Source organism: Chenopodium quinoa, unplaced genomic scaffold (genome assembly GCF_001683475.1).
Source record: "Chenopodium quinoa cultivar QQ74 unplaced genomic scaffold, ASM168347v1, whole genome shotgun sequence".
Classification (NCBI taxonomy): domain Eukaryota; kingdom Viridiplantae; phylum Streptophyta; class Magnoliopsida; order Caryophyllales; family Amaranthaceae; genus Chenopodium; species Chenopodium quinoa.
In genome coordinates this window covers 300618-325135 of record NW_018744890.1, presented here as the reverse complement: position 1 = coordinate 325135, position 24518 = coordinate 300618, and the positions used below count along the sequence as shown (strand labels likewise).

The following is a 24518-nucleotide window of genomic DNA, read 5'->3' as shown; positions in this document are numbered from 1 at the left end:
CAGGCGGCGTAGGCCGGCTAGACCCCTTGATTCGCCAATGTTTGTTGGCTATTAACTCAATAGGTACCCCCTGCATTTATCCCAAGTAATACAGGCGGTCATCTGACTCAGATGTCAACTGCTACCACTGGTTTGGTTAGTGATAGAGTTATCCTTGTCTCAAAAACGGCTACGTGGTTGCCCTTGGGGACAGTCGTATAGGTGCCGTGTAATTAGTTTATAGAACAATGTTCCACCCAAAAGGGAGCTGCTCTCTGCGACGAATTTCATCCGGAGGGATGCCGTCGGACGCCTGCTATGATGTTGGGACAGGTCGTATTAGTTTTGTAGATTTGATCAGTTGGCTTGGCGCCTGGTCTGATCATCCGGCCTGTGGCCTTGGTAAGTTCTTGGTGAACGTAGGTGCTAAGTAAAAGGAGGGTAGCCGCCTGTTAGGCACAGGGTCGGCCAGGCCCTAATCTTTTTAGCTATGTATTAGGGGGGTGGCTATGTGTTTGGAACCAGTCGGCCATCTTCTTATGGAGAGTAGCCGACTATATGCCCAGACGACATGCCCCTATTGTGAGTGAAATACTCAATGGAGAGTAGCCGACTGTAAAGGTACAGACGGCATGCCCCTCTGAAGATAGAGTGAAAAACTCAATGGAGAGTAGCCGACTGTAAAGGTACAGACGGCATGCCCCTCGTAGTACAAAATTGAATAGTAAGTGCAAACTTTTATTAAGTAGCTCTTTACTTTACATCATTCAAAAGAAATATTTCTTAAGATTATCTACATTCCAAGTTCGAGGCAACGGTTGTCCGTCTGGTGTTTCCAGACGGTAGGTACCGTCCCTGACTTCCTCATAGATTCGGTAGGGTCCTTCCCAGTTGGGAGTTAGTTTGCCAGACTCATTAGCCCTACCAACTGCTTCCATTTTTCTAAGTACAAAGTCCCCTACTTTGAGTGGACGCCTGTGTACTTTTTTGTTGTATGATCTAGTCATTCTCAGGCGATAGATCTCATGGCGCAAGACAACATTGCCCCTCTTTTCAGGAAGTGAGTCTAATGCCAGGCGCATGGCTTCCCAGTTTGCCTCTTCGTCATATAGCATTACTCGAAGAGTCGGCTCGTAGTGTTCTATTGGAAGAACAGCTTCCGCACCGTAAGTTAGGAGGAATGGAGTTTCTCCAGTCGCCCCTTTTTCAGTCGTCCTAATGGCCCAGAGAACATGTGGTAGTTCATCCGCCCATAGGCCGCCTGCTCGTTCAATCTTTTTCTTGAGACCGTCTGAGATGATTTTATTAAAGGCTTCTACCTGGCCGTTTGCTTGTGGACGGCCGACAGATGCAAAGTAGTTTGCAATTCCTTGGTCACCCAACCAGCTTTTGAGAACAGGCGTCTCAAATTGGGGACCATTATCAAAAATCATAGACATGGGAACCCCGAACCGAGTGATGACATTTTTCCAAATGAATGAAATTACATCTTTCGTCTTGATTCCCTTTACCGCCTTCGCCTCTACCCATTTAGTGAAGTAGTCAACGGCAAAAAGTATGTACCACCTGCCGCCTGTAGCAGGCGTATATGGACCCAGAATGTCCATGCCCCACTTAGCAAACGGTAGTGGGCTGTGAATGGTAGTGAGGTCTGTAGCCGGACGGTGAATTAGTTTGCCAAACCTTTGGCACTTGTCACATTTTTTCACCATCTCCATTGCATCTGCTTCCAAAGTAGGCCAAAAGTAGCCCTGCCGCCTTGCCCTTTGAGCAAGCATCCTACCACCTATATGAGAAGCACAGTAACCAGAGTGAAGATCATCTAGTATCTCTCGTCCCTTTTCTGGAGTAACACACTTTAAGAAGGGTTGAAGGTACCCCCTCTTGTGAAGTTCTCCCTATATCATTTCAAAACAGGTGGCTCGTTTTTTCAGTGCTGCCGCCTGTTGAGGATCATCCGACAGTGTACCGTTTGTCAGATATGCCCTGATTGAATCCATCCAGGTTGAGCTTCTGTCTTGGATTCCAATAGGGTTTTCCTCGATGCTTCTCTTCTCCATTACTTCCCAAAAAACAGTTCGAGGAGTATCAGAGGAGGCGGATGATGCTAATTTTGACAGTGCATCCGCCTGGTTGTTTTCTGATCTCGGCACTTGGATCAGATGGAAATCCTCAAGGGAGCCGACTGCTTGTCGGATCGCCTGTAAATACTTGATCATGGCCGGATGGGTTGCTTCGTATTCGCCATTGTACTGACTCACTATCAATTGTGAATCGGAACAGGCGTCTATTTTTCTTGCCCCTGCCGCCTTGCACATGCGGATCCCGGCTAGTAAAGCTTCATATTCTGCCTCATTGTTTGAAGCCTGAAAACTGAAGCGTAGAGCATACTCGTACCTGTCGCCCTCTAGCGACTGACATATGACGCCTGCTCCACAACCATTTGAAGTAGAGCTTCCGTCCACATATACCTTCCATACTTGGTCTGGAACTTGAGAGTCAGGAGGACGAGTCATCTCTACAATAAAGTCAGCAAAGGCTTGCCCCTTCACTGCTTTTCTAGGCTCGAAAGTAACTTCGAGGCTCTGTATTTCTATGGCCCATTTGATCATGCGGCCTGAAGACTCCATGATGGTAAGTGGCCGCTTGATAGGTTGGTCAGTATACACGACGACTGCATGTGCCAAAAAGTAGGGCTTCAATTTTTTAACAGCCATGAAGAGTGCAAGACCAAATTTCTCCACTAGGGGATACCTCAACTCGGCATTTTTCAGTACGTGACTGACAAAGTAGACCGGGAGCTGACAGCCGTCCCTTTCAGCAAGGAGAACAGCGCTTAACGCATGATCAGAGACGGCCAGGTACATGTAGAGAACCTCTTTGGGCAAAGGGCTGACCAGCCTCGGCAAGGAATGCAAGTGAACTTTTAATTTCTGGAAGGCGGCCTCAGCATCCGGCCCCCATTCAAACCTTGCCTTTTTCTTAATTGCCTGGAAAAAGTATAGGCATTTGTCGCCTGATCGGCTTAGAAATCTTCCCAAGGCCGCCAGACAACCTGTTAACTTCTGAACCTCTCGGATGGTACGAGGCGACTGCATGTCAATGACCGCCTGCACCTTCTCAGGGTTCGCCTCTATTCCTCTCTGATTGATAAGGAATCCGAGAAATTTCCCAGACTCAACTCCAAATACACATTTCTTGGGATTGAGCAGGACATGGTGCCGCCTGAGTGTGGCGAAAGTTTCTCGGAGGTCCGACAGATGATCTTTCTGAAGTTTAGTCTTGACAATCATATCATCAATGTATGCCTCGACGTTTCTCCCAATCTGATCAAAGAACACAGTGTTTATCATTCGTTGGAAGGTAGCCGGGGCATTCTTAAGACCAAACGGCATGACCGTGTAACAGTATAACCCCTGATCAGTGACGAAGGCCATCTTCTCCTGATCTTTCTTCCATAAAGGAATTTGATGGAAACCAGAATAGGCGTCCATAAAACTCATCAAGGCATGGCCGGCTGTTGAGTCGACCAGGTTATCAATTTTAGGCAGAGGGTAACTGTCTTTGGGGCACGCCTTGTTTAAGTCTGTGTAGTCTACACACATTCGCCAGGTGCCATTCGGCTTTTTAACAAGCACCACATTTGCAACCCAGTCTGGGAAGTAACATTGCCGAATGAACCCTGCATCAAGTAATTTTTTAACTTCGGCGGCTGCCGCCTGACTTCTTTCTTCGCCATGGTTCCGCTTCTTTTGCCGTACCGGCTTCTTTTTCGGATCCACGGCCAGTTTATGTACCGCCAGATCAGGACTAATGCCTGGCATTTCATGGACTTCGAATGCAAAGATGTCCTTGTATTCTTTCAATAGTTTGTGAAAGTTGTCACCAAGGTTTCTCAGAGCAGTTGTCCCAACTTTGACTGTTCGGTCAGGACGTGAGTCGTCTAAGATCAGGTCCGCATGCTCACCAGCCGGCTGAGGGCGGAACTCATCCGGCCGCTCCTCTACCAATGATTGCTATTTTCTTGCTTTTCTTGCGGCCCCTGTCTGGGATGCCTTTCTCTTTTTGCCGCCTGCTTCTTGAACAGGCGCACTCTCCTTGACATTGTCAAGGTCTGTTTTTTCACCACTTGACCCAGTGGCCATAACAGTGGGCTTGACATCCGAGAGATAGCACTCTCGGGCCATCCTCTGATCTCCCCTTAGGGAGCCGACTGTTCCATTATCCCTCTCAAACTTGAGCAACATAAGAGATGAGATTATAACAGCCTTAGAATTATTCAGGGTAGGTCGACCCAGAATCATGTTGTAGGCCGAGAGTTCCTCTACTACCAGGAACCGGACTACCATGTGTCGTCCTTCCCCTTTTTCGCCCAAGAGGATGGGTAAATCTACTCGTCCCAGTGGGTGGACGACTCCTCCTCCAAACCCTACTAAAGGGTGGGAGGCCGGATGTATGCAATCAGTCTGATATTTCAGTTTCGACAGACATTTGCTACTGATGAGATATGAGGAGCTTCCGGTATCTATGAGGATTCGGCCAACTCTCTGGTTGGCCACTTTACATTCAATAACGAGAGGGTCGTCATGCGGCCCCCTTACCCCTCCTAGATCTTCTTCAGTGATGACAATCTCAGGAAATGAATATTTGGACGACCGTTCTTGGTGAACGGAATTTATATCTAACCGCCTGATATTGTCTTTGTTGCCCCTAATAGTGGGGCCGCCTCCTGAGAAGCCGCCTGCAATGGTGTAGACGACTGCATCATCTGTATCAGAGCTGTCGGCCTGCTGATTGTTTTTGGCCGACTGCTTTTTTGAGGAAGTGTTCCCCGTAGATTTCTTGACATAAGTGTCAAGATCACCTTGCTCAGCCAGGCGGTCTAGGTACCGCATGAGACTGATGCAGTCATTGGTGTGATGACCAACATCATCATGATAAGCACAGAATTTATCTTGGTTCCGGTTGTTTGCAGAACCCTTCATGGGGACCGGCTTCTCAATTGAGATCCGTCCCTTGATTTCTTTTAGGATAAACTGGTTATCCTTGTTAAACGCATACTTTGGGGAGTATGGTTTGAATTCTTTTTTCTTTTTCTGGGCCGGCTGTTTAGAGGAATCAGCCGCCCAGACCTCTTTCCTTTTCTCTTCTTTGTTTGACGACTGTTTCTGTCGTCCTTCTCTTTTGTCGAACCTTTTCCCGTCCGACTGTTTCATCGTACAAAGATCAGTCGCCTGTATATAGGCTTCTGCTTCAATCAAGGCCTCTTGAAGAGTCGCCACCCTTTTTCGAACCAAATCAAATTTGAAGGTAGACCCGTCTTTGAGACCTCTAAAAAAGTCGGTATAAGCTACCTCATCCGGTAACCCTTGAATCTGTATTCTCATCAGGTTAAATCGCCTGATGTAAGAACGAAGCCCCTCCTTCTCGCCCTGCTGAATTGTTCCCAAATCAAGGGTTTTTTTCTTCGCAGGGATGTTCATGGCGAAGTTGGAGGCAAATAAGTAAGCAAGCGTCCTGAAGCTATTTACACAACCAGTCGGCAGGTTGCCGAACCATTGCTGTGTGATAGGCCGTCGTCGAGCCTACCAAAGATAATAATTCCTATCTTGGTCTCACTAACAATAGTAAGGGTAAGAAAGGGTCGAACCCAAGAGAGGCGTTGAATCAACCACCGAGTACTACCGTTTAAATAAGCTAAACGAATTCTAAATTTGGGTTGGTTTTTAGTAACTTCTTCTAACACAATTCAACTAAGCTAAGAGGAGGTTAACAATATTAAGAGGAATCTAGGGCTTGGGTTATACCACTCAACTTCATCACAAATCACAATTAGCATGCAACAATCAAGGTAAATTAATGGGATAAATTAGGGGAAGTCATCTAAAGCACCCAACTACTCTCTCAAGCTAGAGGGATTACTTGAATCATGAATACGACCTACTCTCGTGGTTACATAGCATAAAACAAGTGTTAAAGCATAATCACGATGACATAAACATTCCCTTGACCGGTAATCCCTATTCTCATGGCATTTCGGGTCAATCAAGCATAAGGGAGCTAACTCAAGTTCATCTCTCGATCCTTCGTTGAGAAAGCTTGGATAAATAGTTCTAGCAATGGCCATATACAAGAACTAAGCAATTAAACCACTTAAGCTCAACTAATTAACATCCCACAACAACCAAATTAGCACATGCAACAAGTAATTAGTGACTACATTGAGGGTTTTGCCCAAACCCTAGAATTTAGACTACTCACAATCCATGGGGGTTAAAGCAATTAAAGATTTCAAGCAATTCATGAACAAATTCAAACTAAGGATTAAGCTAATTAACAATCCAAAACATGCAAGAACTAGCAAATAATTAACAACAAAGTAAAGAGAAGTAGAAAAGATGAGTAAGAAATGGTTACTATGAAGCTTCAAGGTGAGCAACAATGGTGGATTTTGTCTTCTACAATGATTGAATTTGAATAATTCCAAGCTAATAATTGAGAACTAACTAATGATTTGAGAATTTAATGTTCTAAGACTACAAACTAAGAGAAAAGCTCTGAAAAACTGCCTCTCCCGTACAAATGAGCTCTAAAGGGGTATTTATATGACCCCCAAATAAAAAGGACGGAGAAAACAAGGAAGGAGTTCGACTGCAGGTCTGCACGGACGTGCCAGATTTGGCACGGACGTGCAAGGCTAAGCACGGCCGTGCCAAGTTTGGCACGGACGTGCAGAGGGGGCAGAATTGAGGCAGAACGTACTGCTAAGAATCGAGCAGTTCCGCACGGACGTGCAGATATTGGCACGGACGTGCAGCTACATCTGCACGGACGTGCTTAATTTGGCACGTCCATGCAGGCCTTGGCAGAATGTTCTGAGTTTCAGGAGCACTTCTGCACGGACGTGCAAAGTCTGGCACGGTCGTGCACCCTCTTCTGCACGGACGTGCCAGATTAAGCACGGCCGTGCAGGCCTTGGCAGCTTGCTGAAGCTTTCTGGAACCTCCTGCACGGACGTGCAAGGTCTGGCACAGCCGTGCAGGGTCTTCTAAACCCCTTTTTTTCATCTTTTCTTCTATAATGCTCCTTTCCTTGGCTTCTTTCATCCATCTTCTTGCTTCTAACCTCGGCTTTGTATCCATGGGCTCCATTTGGTCGTTCTTTTGAACCTAGAATCTCAACAAAAACACCAACAACCCGTGAAGCATAGGATACACAAGAATTGCATAATAATAGAGTAAAAATGAACCAAAACGCAATTTATATCAAGTAAACTAGGTTCAAAACACCCTAAAATCGTATCAAATAGCAAGTTATCACTGTGCGATTCCTTTGAGAGTCGCTGGGAAACACTTGCACCAAGTGGGATCATCCAACCCTTGAAGGTACATCAGGTTGGTGAATGCCATCAGATGGTCTTCTGGGTTAGTAGTGCCGTCATAGGCGCCTACTAGTACATTTTTCACTTTGGCCGGCTGAGCGGCTTCAGTAATTTCCTTGGAGAAGGCCGACGGCTGTTCACCAAGTCTAAGCAACCGTAGCTGCCAGTCCATAGGTTGGACGTTTTTGGCTGCAGGTCCACCAAACGGAGGTGGCTGCAAAAAATATTGTTGTTGCGGCACAAATGGTAAGTTTGGTACCGCCTGGTCACTATGAAAGCCGGACTGACGGGAGGTGCCGCCTGACTGACTCTCATGATACGACTGAGTATGCCTCATCGAGGCATTTCGCAAACTGTCTTGAAAGTTTGAAGTAGAGGCCGACTCTGACAATCGGTCACTCTTCTTCTGCTCTAGCAGTAGCCGAGCATCTGTGAATGTTTGCTTCGACCCGTCCGCCTGAATATGACGAACAGGTTTCCTATTTCCTGTAGGATAACGGAATTTTGTGAAATCAAGGGCAGGTGGCTCCCGCTTCCTAGATTTAGGATGAGGAGTCGCCTCTCGCCCTTGAACTGGCTTCCTCTTCAGTGAAGTGGAGGGTTTCTTGGCCGACTGCTCCTTGACTGGAGCAGGCGGCTTCTTGTTGATCAACTCTTGAATCTCTCCCTTGAAGTCCCTCATGAAGGTCATGAGTTCATTCCTTGTGATGGGAGCAGACCCATCAGTCGGCTGTTGCCGAACAGGCGGTGCGCCTGCTGGCTCGCTTCCTGTTTGAAGATGTTCCCGTTCCCTCCTTTCGGTATGACGGGTACGTCGGGCCCTTAGGGTCCCGTCTGAAGCTGTATGAGCTTCAACTTCGAATTCACTTTCGGTATCATGGTCCGACTGAACTTGAGGGTCGTCTAGGGGACGCCTCTCTTCAGGAGTCGGTACAGACTTGGATGCCATCTCAGAAGTACTCTCCCCACAGACGGCGCCAAATGTTTCGGGGTTTTCTGATGTCCTGCGGGAGAGTTACAATTCCGAGACTGGAACCGGACGCCTGTACCTGCAAAATAACGGAGACTCCTGTGAGCTCCGCCTCCAACGGTCAAGTTAGTACCTGATTAAGGAGTAATTAATGCGGAAATTAAAGTGATTTGGTCTCTCTAGGGGAGAGTGATTAACGTAGGTAATCTGCTTTGTTAGCGAGATCAGCCGGTTATTACTGTGTGTAATTAATGTGTTTTTTCCGTAATGTTTCTGTGTTCTTTTTGTGTCATCCCCCTTAATGAGGATTAAGGGAGGTATTTATAACCTTGGGAAACGTGCACATCCTAGGTTTAGGTAAACCTAGGGCCGATTGGGCTTCCCTCGGAAGTTGGGCCTGGGTGGCCGGTTTCTCCATTAGGCATGGAGTATGCCACATGTCTTGACATAACAGGTCCAAGGTGGACGAATAAGCGTGTGCCACGTGGGAAGCCCTGGCTGTTCCAACTGGGGGACACTTGGCAGGATCTGATTGGTCCACGTGGCGCATTCCGATTGGTGGGAGCAAAATCCCTTAATCAGAGTATATAACAATATTGGATACAAAATTCAAGTTTCAAATTTTTAGTTCCACACCTACTTTGTCCTAATTTCTAGCAAGTAAAATGAAAGGGCAAAAAAAAAATAAAAAATGATGACATCATATTGAAGTTTGGAGAGAGATTTTTTAATGAGAGCTTGACACATAAAATACTTTAAGGAATTGATGACATTAGCACGTTTTGTTTTAGTAATAGTTAATAGATTTTTTATTTATTTTTTTTTATTTTTTTTTTTTGGAGTTACCATATTTAACAATTTTGAAATTTGAATATTAGAACCTTCTACATTACAACTACAACCTATCAATTTATCTTTAAAAAATAAAGCAATTGTAAATAGCATAATTCTTTTTTTATTTTTATTTTATTTTTATTTTTTATTTTATTTGAATGGAAGGTGCATAATTCTAATTTATATTTATCCATTTTTTTTAATGTATAAATTATAAAAATAGATTTTATATAAACCGTGCATCACACGTTCTAACCTAGTTAACTCTAATTAGATTTGATTAATTTAACACTCATCTTTTTTCAAACCTATCCTTTTTAAGATATACAAAACACACCCTTAAAACGTTTGTATTTACGCTTCTTGTTACACTTATTAAATTTGACCAATATGCTCAACCGCTTACGGATTAAAAAATTAATAACCTAAGCACTTTTGCCAATTTAAAAAGTTTAACTTATAATTCTTCTTACGTAGTCAAATTATAAAATCTGATTCGGTCATCACCATCCACTCAATCAAACATTGCATACAATTTTTTATTTCAAAATTTATTCTTTATTTTTTGTTTCATATTATCTTGATTAAATCAAAATTCCAAAATCACATGAAAATTGTCTTTTGCCTCTTTCTCTCCTCAAAAATCTACACCCAATAACAAAAAAAAGAAAAAAAATCATCATCATCAAAAATCGAAAAAAAAAAAACAGAAATACCCATATTATAATTCTTAGGTAAATCATTAAAAATGTCATTGTAACAAACACTATATTTCTTCTTCTCCTTCTAATACTACCTAACTTTTACCTGTACATTACACAGACCCATCAATTTATCACTCATTTTTTGTGTATGAATTCACACAAATTTTGAGTTTTATTCCTTATTCTTTATTTTTTTTGACCCAAAAAAAAAAGTTTTTTTTTTTTTTTTTAATAGTTACAATGGTTAATATTTGGAAGAAGTTGAAAATTCTTATGAAATTTAAGCTCAAACTCAAGTCGAAGTCCAAGAAGAAGAATCGAACCCCGGTTGATATAGTTCGCCGTGCTCGAGAATTATTGATTCTTATCAATGATACTACCAATGTTGATCAAGCAACTAATTGGGTTTGTTTTTTCTTAATTTTATTTCAATTCTAATTTGATTTTTCATCTATTTTTATGGGTTTTGATCATTGTTGTGTTTGGAACATCAATTTGATACTGAGGTTTTTAGTTTGATGATTTATGGTTTTTATTGTTATGGCAATTATGGGAAAAAAATGTGATCTTGATGAATAATGATTAGAAAAGGTTTGATTTTTATGATTCTCTATTATTAATTTGGTATATTTAGTATAATGTAAGAAAGTCAATTTGGTTTTGTGTGTTTATGGAACAGAATTAAAGGAGTGAAATTTTTAATTTTGATCAATTTTGGATTCTGTTGTGGGATTTTACTCTGTTTGGAATGTGAGAAATATTATTTTTTATGATGAATAGATAAAGAACAACATAAAGTACATTTTTATTAAAGTGCAGAAAACTGATGATTTATCTTATATACTCTTTCCAGAACTGATTTATGTGCTTTGATGATTGATTTCGTCGAATTATGATTGAATTCGTCGAGTTCAGTGAACTCATTGCTGATGTATGATGAATAGATGAAGAAGAACAGAAAGTACATTTTTTTTTGTAAGTGTAGGAAACTGATGATTTTACTTATATACTCTTTCTAGAAGGACCAGAACTGATTTATGTGCTTTGATAGATGAATATTATTGAATTATGATTGATTTCGTCGAGTTAGGTAAACTCATTGTGGATGTATGATGAATAGATAAAGAATATAAAGTACATTTTTATAAACGTGTAGGAAATTGATGATTTTGCTTATATACTCTTTCCAGAACTGATTAATTTGATTGAATAAAACTGAATTGTGATCTGATTTCGTCTTCAGAAGGAAGAACTAGGTGAACTCTTTGCGGATGTTAAATCCATCCTTTATGGCACGAGTGAAGCTGAACCCGTCCCAGAATCTTGTGCACAAGTAACACAAGAATTCTTCAGAGAAGATACTCTTCGTCTCCTTATATTTTGTCTTCGTAAACTTGACTTGGAGGTGAGCTATGGAGTTTAGAAATTGTTTGAGGATCTTTATTTGAAGTTATTTCGAATGCTGTAATACTAATTACTAGTAATATCTAAATCCTCTACTGACATAAATGGTTTTCTTTTATGAATATTGAACTTGTAATTGTTAATTTTGGCCAAAAACCTGTTTTCCTGATGTTGCTTATTATTAAAAAAGATGATCTCTCTTAGGCCCGAAAAGATGCTACTCAAGTAGTTGCAAATCTGCAAAGACAGCAGGTTCATTCACGTCTAATTGCATGTGATTACTTGGAAGCCAACATTGATCTTATTGATGTATTGGTATCAGGGTAAGTAAAACAATGATGTTATCCTAATTTTCTCTTATTATGCTCAAGAGTTGATAAATTGCTAAAGAGTTGAATTCTCATAAGGTATGAAGACCATTTACTAGCTTTGCATTATGGTAATATGTTGAGGGAATGTATTCGTCATCAAAGCATTGCCAAGTAAGTGATCAAATATCATGTTTTAGTTCTTATTCTATTTCGTGATAAACGATTGAAAGAATCCCTGATAAAAAAAAATCAATAATGTTATTGTTTCATATGCTCATAGATATGTGCTTGAATCGCACTTGTGCAAGTTTTTTGATTACATACAACTTCCAGATTTTGATATTTCATCAGATGCAGCTGCAACTTTCAAGGTTTTATATCTTCCTCTGTTTATTTATCATTTGCACACTATTGAATTAGAATAAAATGAAATTTTATGAATTACAACTATACTTCAACATTTTAGCATGTTAGACGATCCATATGAAAATGTTCCTAACTCACAAGCTATATGTATAAGTCACAAGCTGTATGCATATATGAATATCTAAATTGATACAAATTTGTGTTAGGTTTTTTCATTGGCAATGAATAAACTTCTTTATCTATATTGTATTTTGAATTGCTCAAAAAGTTATTTTCTTTAATTGTGGTATTTGTAGGAGCTATTAACAAGACATAAAGCCACGGTCTCAGAATTTTTGCTGAATAACTATGATTGGGTAAGTTACACTTAAGTTACATTTATATTACATACCTATAACTTAATGGATAATAATATAAATATCATCCTGATATAGTTTTTCAGAGAATTCAACATTAAGTTGCTGCAATCCCCAATTTATATTACAAGGCGTCAATCTATCAAGGTAAATCATTATGTTAATGTATAACTTTTGTATTTTGTATAAAACCTCTCATCATTTTTTTTTTCTAGCTTTTGGGAGATATATTGCTTGATCGCTCAAATTCTTCCATAATGGTGCGATATGTGAGCTCAAAAGATAATTTGATGATTCTTATGAATCTTCTCAGAGTATGTATTATTTTCTAGTTATTTTCACGATTAGTATCCTAATCCAAAAAATAAAATTAGTTAACTGAGTAATTTATTGTTTTGGTATAGGAATCAAGTAAGCCCATACAATTGGAAGCATTTCATATCTTTAAGGTATATGGAAATATATTGTTTACAAGTATTATCAAGCATTTCACCATTTAGGAATGAACTCAGAAAAAATGTATTAGGAATTGCGTGTTTAGTTGATTTGAAAATGTTTTTCATTCGTCCTAAATTATTTATCCGGTGCAATCTTGAATAGTGTATTCTAAATTTACTATATATGACAGTTATTTGCAGCTAACAAGAACAAGTCGCCTGATATCACAACCATATTGATAGCTAATAGAAGCAAGCTTCTTCGATTTTTTAGTAACTTTAAGTTGGATAAAGGTAATCTTTATTGCACATTTAAACAGTTCATATACTCGAACTTTGGAATTTCGTTTTTACTCATTATAACTTATTTGTTAGCAGAGGATCAACAATTTGAGGCTGACAAAGCTCAAGTGGTTAAGGAAATAGCGGAATTGACGCCAAGGGAGATTCGATGACAGGCTTAAGTTGAAGAAAAATTCGGAATTTTGCTACTAGGTGCTTAGGTTAAAGGAAGTTGTTACCTTCATATTTATGTTCAACTTGTATATTTTGAAAGCTATTTCTTCATCTCTTGGTAAAGAGGCAGAATTGTAAATAAAACATCAAATCGATTTCATTTTTTGGCCTAAATTTAAGTGAAAATATTTACTTGTAAGTTGTAACCAAAGTCATTTGCAACAGAACTCAATAACAAATGTTGGGAATGTAGTTCAATATGATATGAAGAGTATCTCTTTCTTATTTTCTAACCCAAGGACATGAGATATATATTGTACGGATTACATGATAAGCACAAATATTACTAATTTTAAAATGATTTAACTTACTGCGGTAAAAAAGAGATTACTCCACGAATCTACATTAACCATCTAAAAATCAAACTAAGATAGTGGTGTAAATTGACTTTATTGTTGAGATCTTCATTTCTAATTAATTAGCAAATCAAATTTGTTCATCTTTTGTATTTAGAACCTAAATTTTCTTCTGAATTAGTTAGCAATCACTTCAAACTTTCAAAGTCAGACTTTAGCAACTTTACTTGAGCTTCCCCTGCCATCTCATTTAATCTACCCAGATCAATTCACGGAGTTTTACAGGTAGTTTCTTTATCCCCAGCTCAAATTATTCAAAATTTATTTCCATTTCTTGCTCATTTATACTAATTTGTGGAACTACAACTTTTCGAGTTGTAATTATGTGTTTATCGACGTTTTGCAGTATAAAGTTTATAGCTTTTTGTAAAAATTTCAACTTCATGGGTATTGCATACCACCTGTTTGATAAAATGACTAAATGAATCATTGTAATTTGATTTATGTACCCATTTGACTCTTCAATGATTTTTTCTGAGATACCCAGATTGAATTTCGTAGAATCACATCTTCATCAAAATTAGTGCTTCATTTTGGTGAATAATATGATTATTGTTTGTTGTAATCTGCAAAGATAGTTCATTTTCTAACATTATGCACTAAAACTCTATATTTTGTTGGATGTTTCATAAATTGCTTATTGTTGGCTTAAAGAGTGACATTTATCTCTTTTTTCTTTTCTATTGTTAGTTGCTGCAATAATTTTGGGGGTGAATGAACTAAAAAAGGAGTAGAGATGGTGATGTGTTATCCTTCAACGCCTGGTAAGCTGGCAGTGACTATGGCATGCTTTCTTGGTGGTATTTCTTTATTTGTTGTTGGTATACATTATTCCTACAAGAATGTTGCTCCACAGCAAGCTCGTACGAAAGCTCGAAGCGAATTTGTTAGGGAGCATCTTAGGAAGAAGCATGGCTTTGGTGAGAAGAAAAAATGAGGCAGAATGCCTTTTGCTTAATTTTCTAGTTCTGTGTTTTTCCCATATAAACATGATGATTATGTTGATGAATGGAAGCTTTACTTTTGAAGCAAGAGTCAAAAATAAAATTTTCGCAATGTAATCTTTGATTGAATTTTGAGTGGAAGTCGCATTTGAATACACAATGTGATTTATTCACGAAGGTTTAGCTTTTTGAACTGAAGATTTTGTTTCAACTTTACGTTCATTTATGTTTGCTGATGGACGAGAAGTGGTGCTGTGGTTGTTGTAGATTTCAAATTGATCCCACTAGTGACATGATTCGCAATGTCGTTTTGGTTCTATCATTACAGTAGAAGTGGGAGAGGTGGGAAGATTAGTGATGCAGTTATGAATAAGTGTAACGAGGCTTCTCAAATTGAACCTTGGTGTGCTAAACTAAATGGTTATTGAAGTTGGGTTTTATGCAATGAGCTGTACATGCAAAGTTTCTGCTCTTTTGGGTTGAGTTCATATCTTCACAAGATATGTGGTTCGCTGATCAATTCTGAAATGTTCAGAATCATAAATATTTTGAAGCATCAAATTAAAGGCAGTTTCATAAGGGCTCATTACTAAAATGAAATGCATCAACAGAAAGATTACTCACTGCGGAAGTGGATTATTTGCTTATATTTTTCTTTCATATTGGAAGCTCAAGGGATATCTAAGTGGCTATCAGTTCCCGGATTCAACCAAGAGGTCGGGAGAAGAAATATTTGGTGCTCTTAAGCGGTTCAAGTGCCTTGACAGAATAGCACAGAATGACAGAAAGTCATAGATGCAATCTTTGTCTTGAACTCTTGATAGAAGCTTTAAGATTGTCGAAAAGCCATTACTTTAGGTATGGCTGATAAAACCTACTTTCTTGTGATATTAGTGAAAAAATAACTCAGAACACGGTTCTTGCTAGAAGCAGATGGTTTGGGCTTTACAGCATTATGTTTTACCTTGTTATGTAATGAAAGAGAAAATATAGAAGAAAGCATGAGGTAGTACCCTTGTTTTCCTTTCCTGTATATTAATACAAGAGTGGAAATACAATCATTTATATTCTGACTCTTGCATACTCCAATACATCTATTGAATCATTGTTGCTTCATAATGATTAAAGAAAAAAGTTCTAGTTATAGGGAAAGTATAGCAGACTTCTGCACCAGTAATACTATGCCAGGAGGCCTAGAACTAAGCTGTTTGTACGAGCATTGCCTGTTTTTATGCTAGATTGCTTACCAATATTCAAGAATATTGATATATTGATATATTGATGTAGTTTGATACTTGGAAGGATTATTGATATATTTTTTACTCTGTTCAAGAATGATGAACGATCAAGATATTACCAATTTTTTTTTCAATTCCTGTGTAATGAGGTTGAGTTAGTTTGTTTATGGAGCATCTCTTTCAGCCCCGTGTCCCCCTCAGCGCCCCAAGTAACACTGCATCTGGTATCCCTCTGCTAGAAATTTACAAATGCATGTTTTATGCATATTTTCAGATACAAAAAGTGCCAGAGGGATGGTACTATGGTAGACATTTCATATGAAATTGTCCTCTCTCATTAGCATTCTAGTTAATTTTCGAGTATACCTAGAAACGTGTTGGATGTTCCCTAACAAGACAGCGAGCATCAAAATATGCAGGTGCCGTGCACAAATTCAACAGCAGAAAGGTGCTGAAGTCTGGAGGTATGATAGAGACCTCACTGGTACCTCACTGATTGAACTTTCAAGTCCACTCATTGACAATCAGTGGAATTTTTCATTATGTTTTAGCTTTTTTAGTAAAATTGCAGAAAAGTGTTTGAAGGGATATATGACTTTGAAAACGTGTGTTATGTGTACAAAATAGAGCACTGGTGGATCAAAAACTTTTTGTACGCGTAAATTAGAAGATACGAAGGAGATGTAAAATTTGATGTCTTTCTGTTGTTTACTTCTGAATTTAATGTAATCAATCAGGAAAAAAGTCAGTCAATCTATGTTTGCGTTGTTCATAGGGTGGAATTTTCCTTCATAGGAATCCACCTTATGACTTTATGGTAAATGTCTAATTCTACTTTCCTAAAATAGCTTGAAGAATTTCTTTGCTAACATATATGGAAACTTAGTAGTTGACTGACATTTGATATTTCCTTGTACAGATTTGTTACAAGTTAAATCAGAGTGCATTATAGTCTGCTCTTTGGGATAATGACTCAAATGACTTTTTCGTACTGTAATTGACTGCAGAATGCAAGCTAAGTCAGCGTAAAGCGTGTTCATTTACTGTCAGAATTTCTGCATGATTCTATACATTCGTTTGCTGTAAGCTTCTGTTATTAAATGAGACTTTTAGACACCTCTATATAATTTGTAATACATCACTGCTTTTCTCCATATTACCCACTTTGCTCTAAATCCTCATTCCCATCCTTAGCTTCACTTTTATAGGTTTACCCATCATAATGTTATTGTGCTTGTGTAATGTTTCTAAGAAAAAAAAATTGGAACAGAAAGCACCTGACCATGAAGTAGGATATTCCAGCAGTAGCTTGAGGATTTTTTATTACAAAGAGTTGAAAAAGGCCACCAAGAACTTCAGCTCGACGAGGTCCCTCACTGATGGACCAGTGTTCAAGGGTTTTATGAACGAGGCGGTTCTTACTCCATCATCTTTTTCCACTTCCAAAATCCCTGTGGTAATCAAGGCCATATTATTGTTGTAGTGAAGAGAGTAGTCAACATAAAAAATGGCAGGTAATAACGTTGGATTTTTTAACCTCTGGCATGATTTGTATTGTGATTTTCAGATTGTTTCTACATTTTGGATGAATTAGAATGCATAATGTTCAATCTTTCTAACTGATTTTTTGATCTCCTTCTAAATATGTAGGATGAGTTGAACTTCTTGGGAAGATTGTCTCACCCGAACTTGGTTCGCCTATTAGGATCTGGATATTGCTGGACAAAGCAACAACTTTTCTTAGTGTCTGAATATATGCCCAAAGGAAGCTTAAATAATCATTTGTTCAATGGTAAGCAGTTAAAAAGTATGAAGTATTACTTCACTTATTAGTAAAGTTTTAGGGTCTTGGTGCCCAAGAGTTTGATCAAATTGTGTGTACATCAATTTATGTCATTCTGTCACCCAAGCTATGCTACTCCCTCGGTTACTTTTTACAAGGCATTTTGATCAATGTCGTCCAGCTAAATTCAAGTTTTCCTCTGCAGGTAATACACTTAGCTGGGATCAGCGGATGAGCATAGCTTTGGGAGTAGCTCAAGGCCTAGCCTTTTTGAATAGTAGTTGTTCCGACATACCATGGGTGTACGACTACTTTAGGCCCTCAAGAATACTTCTTGATCAGGTACAAAATAAATATGAAGTATTATCATATAACAATTTGCTTTTGTATTGTAGTTTATGAAGAGCATTATGATATTATCTGAAGAAAAAAAAGACTGAAAATGTATGCAAAAAGCAAAATCTATGGTATACATAGTCGATAATGTCATAGTGTCATACATAACTCTTCCGTTCTTCTCCTTGTGGATCGTTCAGGATTATAATGCAAAGATATCAGTTTTTGGCTTACCAAAATTTTCAAGGGATTATAACTCGAAAAACCATTTTTATTTATAAGGTTCAGAATATTTTTCTCCAGATTTCTTAAATAGTAAGTAGTGTTTTTTTTCATATCTAAATCGTGGTCTTTGCTTACTAGGGATGTCAATGGGGCGGGGCGGGGCGGATGTTGTGCTTCCCATCCCCATCCCCACCTAAAATTTTCATCCCCATCCCCGTGGCGGGTCTAAAATTCATTCCCATCTCCACCCCAACCCCCACTTGGATATCCACCCCCACCTACTCCCCATCTACTCCCCATCTAAGACCCGCCTAATTCCCGCCTCCCAAATACACAATCCTTCATAATTAATAAAGATTGCAAAAAGAAAAAAATTATTGTTAATATTACATATTTTTGTTTATAATATAAGTGTATTACAAAGTATTATATTTACTATTTTATTTTACATAATTTCTTTTATAAAATAGTATAAAAGTATATAATTTTGTTTTTAAAAATATATAGATGTGGGGATGGGGCTGGTACGAAGTGGGGTAGGTGGGGATGGGGCGGGTACGAAGGGGGGTAGGTGGAGATGAGGCAGGTACGAAGTGGGGTGGGGCGGGTACAACCTAAAATCCACCCCCGCCCCATCACTCATGGCGGGTATGGTTTTTATCCCCATCCCTGCCCCATCACCCGCCAAACCAAGACCCATCCCCGCCCCGTTGGGGCGGGCGGGGTTGGGGCAGGTCTCCTATTTGACCCGCCCCACTGACTTCCCTATGCTTACCTTGTTCATTTCATGTTTCCCTGTACTTAATAATCTTATGTTATTGGTCTGATTGTAAAACTGCAGCAGGCCATAGAACAAATCATAGCGTTGTGTATAGTTTTGGAGTGCTATTGTATATGATGCTAATTGGTGTTCATCGTGCAAAAGATACAAATCTGGAGTACTGGATAGAGCAGCTCTCAGTCTCCAACAAGGAACAACTCGAGAAAATTATTGACCCGTGTTTGAAGGGTGAATGTACGCTTGAGGTAGCTTTCAAGGTGGCTCAATATACTAGCAAATGCCTCAGTGTGCGGCCTGCTAAGAGTGCAAACTGCCCATCTATGCAGGAGGCAGCATCTGAGTTTGCTCAACTGCTGACAGCACCCAATACTAGTGGTGATACGGAGTAGTAGCTTACGCAGGCACATACATAATTGAACAAGATTACCCGTAAAAGAATTGTGTTGATATTAAATTCATTCCTTTTGTAAATTTTATATGACTATTTATTAATGAATTGATTTTTACTATGAGGATAATTGAAATCTGACATGTAAATGATGTAATATGAGGATTTAGTTTGTTTAGTTACTGAATTTTAGGCCTATACTGAATTTTTTGTTATATACTTTGTTTTGAGATGATACAATTAACAAAAGTATCAAAATACAAACAGAAATGAAACAATAAGTAGTTAAACAAGCTTTCCCCAAAGAAATTGAGATGAAGAATATAACCACTCTTTTAATTACCCTCAAACAAAAAACCCTTATTTTGGTTAGAAACCAGTGAGTCGGTAAAAAGCTTAGTTGTGATAAACTTCTTAAAAAGCTTCGTACTTTAATTAACTTTCAACTAGCACACCTTATTGTTAAAGGTGTTCATAATAGACTAGAGTTAAGTGTGTTCAAACAAACATGAACTAGAATTATGTATTTATGTGTTCAAGTTGTAACATTTTTCTTGTTCATACAATCTTTCTTAACCGGATAATCCACAAATAATTCATGCGAAGTAATCCAATCCGTGTATACCCTGTTATATTGAGTTAAAGGTGTTCATAATAGACTAGAGTTAAGTGTGTTCAAACAAACATGAACTAGAATTATGTATTTATGTGTTCAAGTTGTAACATTTTTCTTGTTCATACAATCTTTTTTAACTGGATAATCCACAAATAATTCATGCGAAGTAATCCAATCCGTGTATACCCTATTATATTGAGTTAAAGGTGTTCATAATAGACTAGAGTTAAGTGTGTTCAAACAAACATGAACTAGAATTATGTATTTATGTGTTCAAGTTGTAACATTTTTCTTGTTCATACAATCTTTTTTAACTGGATAATCCACAAATAATTCATGCGAAGTAATCCAATCCGTGTATACCCTGTTATATTGAGTTAAAGGTGTTCATAATAGACTAGAGTTAAGTGTGTTCAAACAAACATGAACTAGAATTATGTATTTATGTGTTCAAGTTGTAACATTTTTCTTGTTCATACAATCTTTTTTAACTGGATAATCCACAAATAATTCATGCGAAGTAATCCAATCCGTGTATACTCTGTTATATTGAGTTAAAGGTGTTCATAATAGACTAGAGTTAAGTGTGTTCAAACAAACATGAACTAGAATTATGTATTTATGTGTTCAAGTTGTAACATTTTTCTTGTTCATACAATCTTTTTTAACTGGATAATCCACAAATAATTCATGCGAAGTAATCCAATCCGTGTATACCCTGTTATATTGAGTTAAAGGTGTTCATAATAGACTAGAGTTAAGTGTGTTCAAACAAACATGAACTAGAATTATGTATTTATGTGTTCAAGTTGTAACATTTTTCTTGTTCATACAATCTTTTTTAGCTGGATAATCCACAAATAATTCATGCGAAGTAATCCAATCCGTGTATACCCTGTTATATTGAGTTAAAGGTGTTCATAATAGACTAGAGTTAAGTGTGTTCAAACAAACATGAACTAGAATTATGTATTTATGTGTTCAAGTTGTAACATTTTTCTTGTTCATACAATCTTTCTTAACTGAATAATCCACAAATAATTCATGCGAAGTAATCCAATCCGTGTATACCCTGTTATATTGAGTTAAAGGTGTTCATAATAGACTAGAGTTAAGTGTGTTCAAACAAACATGAACTAGAATTATGTATTTATGTGTTCAAGTTGTAACATTTTTCTTATTCATACAATCTTTCTTAACTGGATAATCCACAAATAATTCATGCGAAGTAATCCAATCCGTGTATACCCTGTTATATTGCTAAGCTATGATAGAAACATAGGAAAGAAAATGGAGGCCAACGTTGAACTAGAGGTAACATAAATATAAAAGCATCACACTACACATTACAAAATGTTTTGGAAGAATTAACAGAGTTGAACTCAACACGACTACGATCAACCAAAAAAAGATATAACATATCTGACTATGATTCTACAGCAAAAAATTAAGCAGCAGATTTGCCCTTCTTCTTCTGGATTTTCTTCATGTAGAATTCCAGTTCTTTGCCCTCCAGTATATATCTGCCACAGACCAATTTAAAGCTTCTTTAGACAGTTGAAACGCAAGTCAAACGGAATTTAGGCCAAAACATCTAAACTACTTAATGTTCAAGTATTTTATGCTTTTCTATAGTATAAAGGCAAAAGCAAGTTTCTCCAAATGATGGTTTAAAGATGGCATTGAGCTATGAATTTGCAAACAGTATGACTTAGTATTAGACTACTTTTCTTAATAGTGAATCAAATTAATGGTAGAACGAAGTCCATTTTCACAAAAGAGAAATCACTTACCCATCAGCACGGCCACATTGACCAGGACGGGAAGAAATGCAGGCCAACAAACGACCACCACCGAATTGTTCTTCAATGTGAGAATCCAAAGTGCGGGTCTGCTGACGCTTTTCCAGCTTCCTCGCAACATGGTTGCTCTTTTTGGCTTCTTCAGTGGTCTCAGCCTCCTATCAAGTAGTATACATAACATATATCAGAAACCAGCTATACAACCAAGATAATAATGACATGTCTCTACTCTTTTGGAACTTATCCAGTTTCACTTTTAACAAAACTTTTCAATTCTTAAACTAGGATAAACTCATGTTCTAAACCAAGTTATTAATCAATCCACATCTCAAAACCATAATTTATACAGGACCTCACATCCTAAAATTCATTTTTGGTCGACTCTGTCCCATGACAGCCATACACTGTAAAATTGGACATAGGCTAATTAACATGAAAACGGTAATGTGCAATTAGAGAATAGCACACATAGGCTAACTTCAATCAAGGTTAACCATAATGACAAGGGTAAGAGACTAAAAGAAAAAGAGGAAGCAAATACCTCGCTTTCTTTCTTTGCAGCTACATTCTTCTTCTTGCGTCCAATCTCAACTCCGTAATGCTGGAGATACCACTGCTTAAAAGGTGCAGCATCAACCTGGACAATGGCACTCTTCACCAAAGTCTGGGTCCTAACCAACTCATTGTTGGATGCATTGTAAACGACATCCAGAAGACGGGTCTTGCGAGTCACAGCTTCGCTACCCCATGAAAAGTTACCAGTATCCAACCTCAGTGCACGCCACTTGACATTACCACCACGAACCCTAACCCTCCTAACTGTCTTGTTGCTTGATAGCTTGGTGTTAGCTGGCTGTCTCCCAAGCTCGTACCTTTATATCATCAAAAAAGCAAATTAATCATCGGTACAATGCACACAAGGAATAAAACAGGAGAGCAATGAATAAGATCGAGACTTTATGGAGACAAGGGTCATGTCATGATTTAGCAAAAAACAATCACAATTAACAAAGAAAGAGACAAAGGTATACATATGCAAGTAATGAATCAGCTAGCCCAGCACTGAGATCCACAGGAAAATGAACATAAATAACATTGCAAAGCAATAAGAAACATGTATTAATCTACTTGATAGAGTAACTTATCTAAGAACAGGGACAAGACAGGACCAGTTCGTTTTCGCACCAAATTTTACAAAATTAAACGGAGTAATATTTTGTTCTTTTTAAAAAACACATTTTAAAACTGGGGTTCCTGTAAATGTACCAATTAGAGAGGATCCAAATTGAAGAAAATAGTTCAAATATGGAAAAAATAAAACTCTCATAATTTTGGGAGTTAATATGTGCCTCCAGAACAAAGCATACAAGAAACCGATCAGAAGATCTCACGCCTTATAGCCGAAAGATGAGGCAGTATCTAAATATTCTATTGAAACATCAAAATAAAAAATAACAAAAAAAAAATTAATTTGAATGATAGGGTAACTTTGTGGGAAGCAAAGAGAACGATATGTATGCCAAAGTATCGCTTGATTTCCTCAATAGATAAGGAGAACATAAAAAATAAAACAATAGCACAGTGATGTAGCTTACAGATATGTTGTGTGCCGATGGAGTTACTAACCAGCACAGGACCGTCTAATAAGCACAATCGAATCACTAATTTTTTCAAGAAATAAAACCAAAGAGCACACGTCTTGCAACTGAAAGGCGAGGCAATTACTAAAATCTACAATAAAACGACTGACGGTGTGAAAATGATGAACAATATGTATGCCAAAGCATCAATATTTTTCCCTAAAAATGTAAGGAAAACTTAAAATTGATGACAATAGCACATTAATGTAGCTTATGGAATATGTTGCGTGCAGATGTAGTTACTTATCAGCACAGGACCGTCTCATAAGCACAACAAAATTCATGAAATTAAATCAAACAATTGATCATGCTCAAATATTATTATAAATCAAGAAATAACATAAATTAACATACTCATATATAAAAAAAAATCAACTAAAACGAACATTTTTAATCATATAATATCATTTCAACAACATAAATCTGACATTTAAAACAATACAAATACAATCAAAATGCAAATTAAATTCTCAAATTATAAAAACCTAAAGATCGATAAAAACCATAAAAAAAAGGAGAAATTACTTTCGCTTCTTCCTCCAGGCCTTCTTCTTGCCACCAGTGGCACGCCTCTTGTGCATAGAATCACGAGAAATACCTGGTAAACAAAATTAATCCCCAAAATTAGAAAAATCAGCAACACATTCAGAAATCAAACCTTTAAATCAGAAAAACAACAGAAGCACATTCTGAAATTCAGAATGCGACGCCATTGAAGATCGAATGAACTGAAGAAGATTGAAAATGGAGGAAGAGGAGAGAGAAAATTGGTACCCATTTTTGCAGAAGTTGGGAGAACCAGAAACTAGGGTTTCTGAGAGGTTCTACTATGAATATGTGGGAAGGGAGGCAGTGAGGTGATGAAGAAGAAGAAATGGAGTCAGATAAACCCTAATTATTTCGTTTAATGGGCTTTTTTGGGCTTTGTTTTCGAGTTTCAACGTTTTTTATTGGGCTTTGTAAACGATCTGTGAAGAAATAATCTGATCCGAATTCCGAATTCCGAATTCCTTACCCTAAATTTTGGGTTTCATTTTAAATGGGTTTAAGATTAAGGTTAAATTGTAAATACATCAATGAGAACCGACAAAAAGTCTTTTCGTGTCATGTTCATATTTTGTCTTGTACTAGAATATGTTTCGTGTTGTTCA

At 38.0% G+C, this 24518-nt stretch overlaps 2 protein-coding genes and 1 long non-coding RNA gene across 3 annotated transcripts; 2 read left to right on the top strand and 1 right to left on the bottom strand.

The window, feature by feature from the left end:
* Positions 1-9829: 9829 nt before the first annotated feature.
* LOC110705962 (putative MO25-like protein At5g47540) lies at positions 9830-15633 on the top strand. Its single transcript, XM_021883886.1, has 12 exons — positions 9830-10273; positions 11112-11273; positions 11477-11595; positions 11680-11754; positions 11864-11954; positions 12246-12305; positions 12384-12452; positions 12521-12619; positions 12710-12754; positions 12934-13036; positions 13121-13839; positions 14305-15633. Exons 1-11 carry the CDS (start codon positions 10109-10111, stop codon positions 13195-13197), a joined length of 1065 nt encoding a protein of 354 aa, XP_021739578.1. The 5' UTR covers positions 9830-10108; the 3' UTR covers positions 13198-13839; positions 14305-15633.
* A 746-nt stretch (positions 15634-16379) lies between these two features.
* Positions 16380-18482, top strand: LOC110705935. The gene is made up of 3 exons (XR_002508156.1): positions 16380-17310; positions 17447-17588; positions 17785-18482. It is a non-coding gene; the product is annotated as an uncharacterized LOC110705935 (long non-coding RNA).
* Positions 18483-21216: 2734 nt separating this feature from the next.
* On the bottom strand, positions 21217-24263 carry LOC110705961 (40S ribosomal protein S8-like). Its single transcript, XM_021883885.1, has 5 exons — positions 24142-24263; positions 23893-23965; positions 22269-22599; positions 21719-21885; positions 21217-21448 (listed from the first exon to the last, which is right to left on the bottom strand). Exons 1-5 carry the CDS (start codon positions 24143-24145, stop codon positions 21373-21375), a joined length of 651 nt encoding a protein of 216 aa, XP_021739577.1. The 5' UTR covers positions 24146-24263; the 3' UTR covers positions 21217-21372.
* Positions 24264-24518: the final 255 nt, after the last annotated feature.

Bases quoted from the DNA above. Each gene is read 5' to 3' on its own strand.
- LOC110705961 (XM_021883885.1), bottom strand. The intron at 21,886-22,268 runs GTATTTGCTTCC...ACTACTTGATAG, and splicing joins CTGCAAAGAAAGAAAGCGAG to GAGGCTGAGACCACTGAAGA. The intron at 21,449-21,718 runs GTAAGTGATTTC...GGTCTGTGGCAG, and splicing joins CAATGTGGCCGTGCTGATGG to ATATATACTGGAGGGCAAAG.
- LOC110705962 (XM_021883886.1), top strand. From the start codon at position 10,109: ATGGTTAATATTTGGAAGAAGTTGAAAATTCTTATGAAATTTAAGCTC. The intron at 10,274-11,111 runs GTTTGTTTTTTC...TTTCGTCTTCAG, and splicing joins TTGATCAAGCAACTAATTGG to AAGGAAGAACTAGGTGAACT. The intron at 13,037-13,120 runs GTAATCTTTATT...ATTTGTTAGCAG, and splicing joins TAACTTTAAGTTGGATAAAG to AGGATCAACAATTTGAGGCT.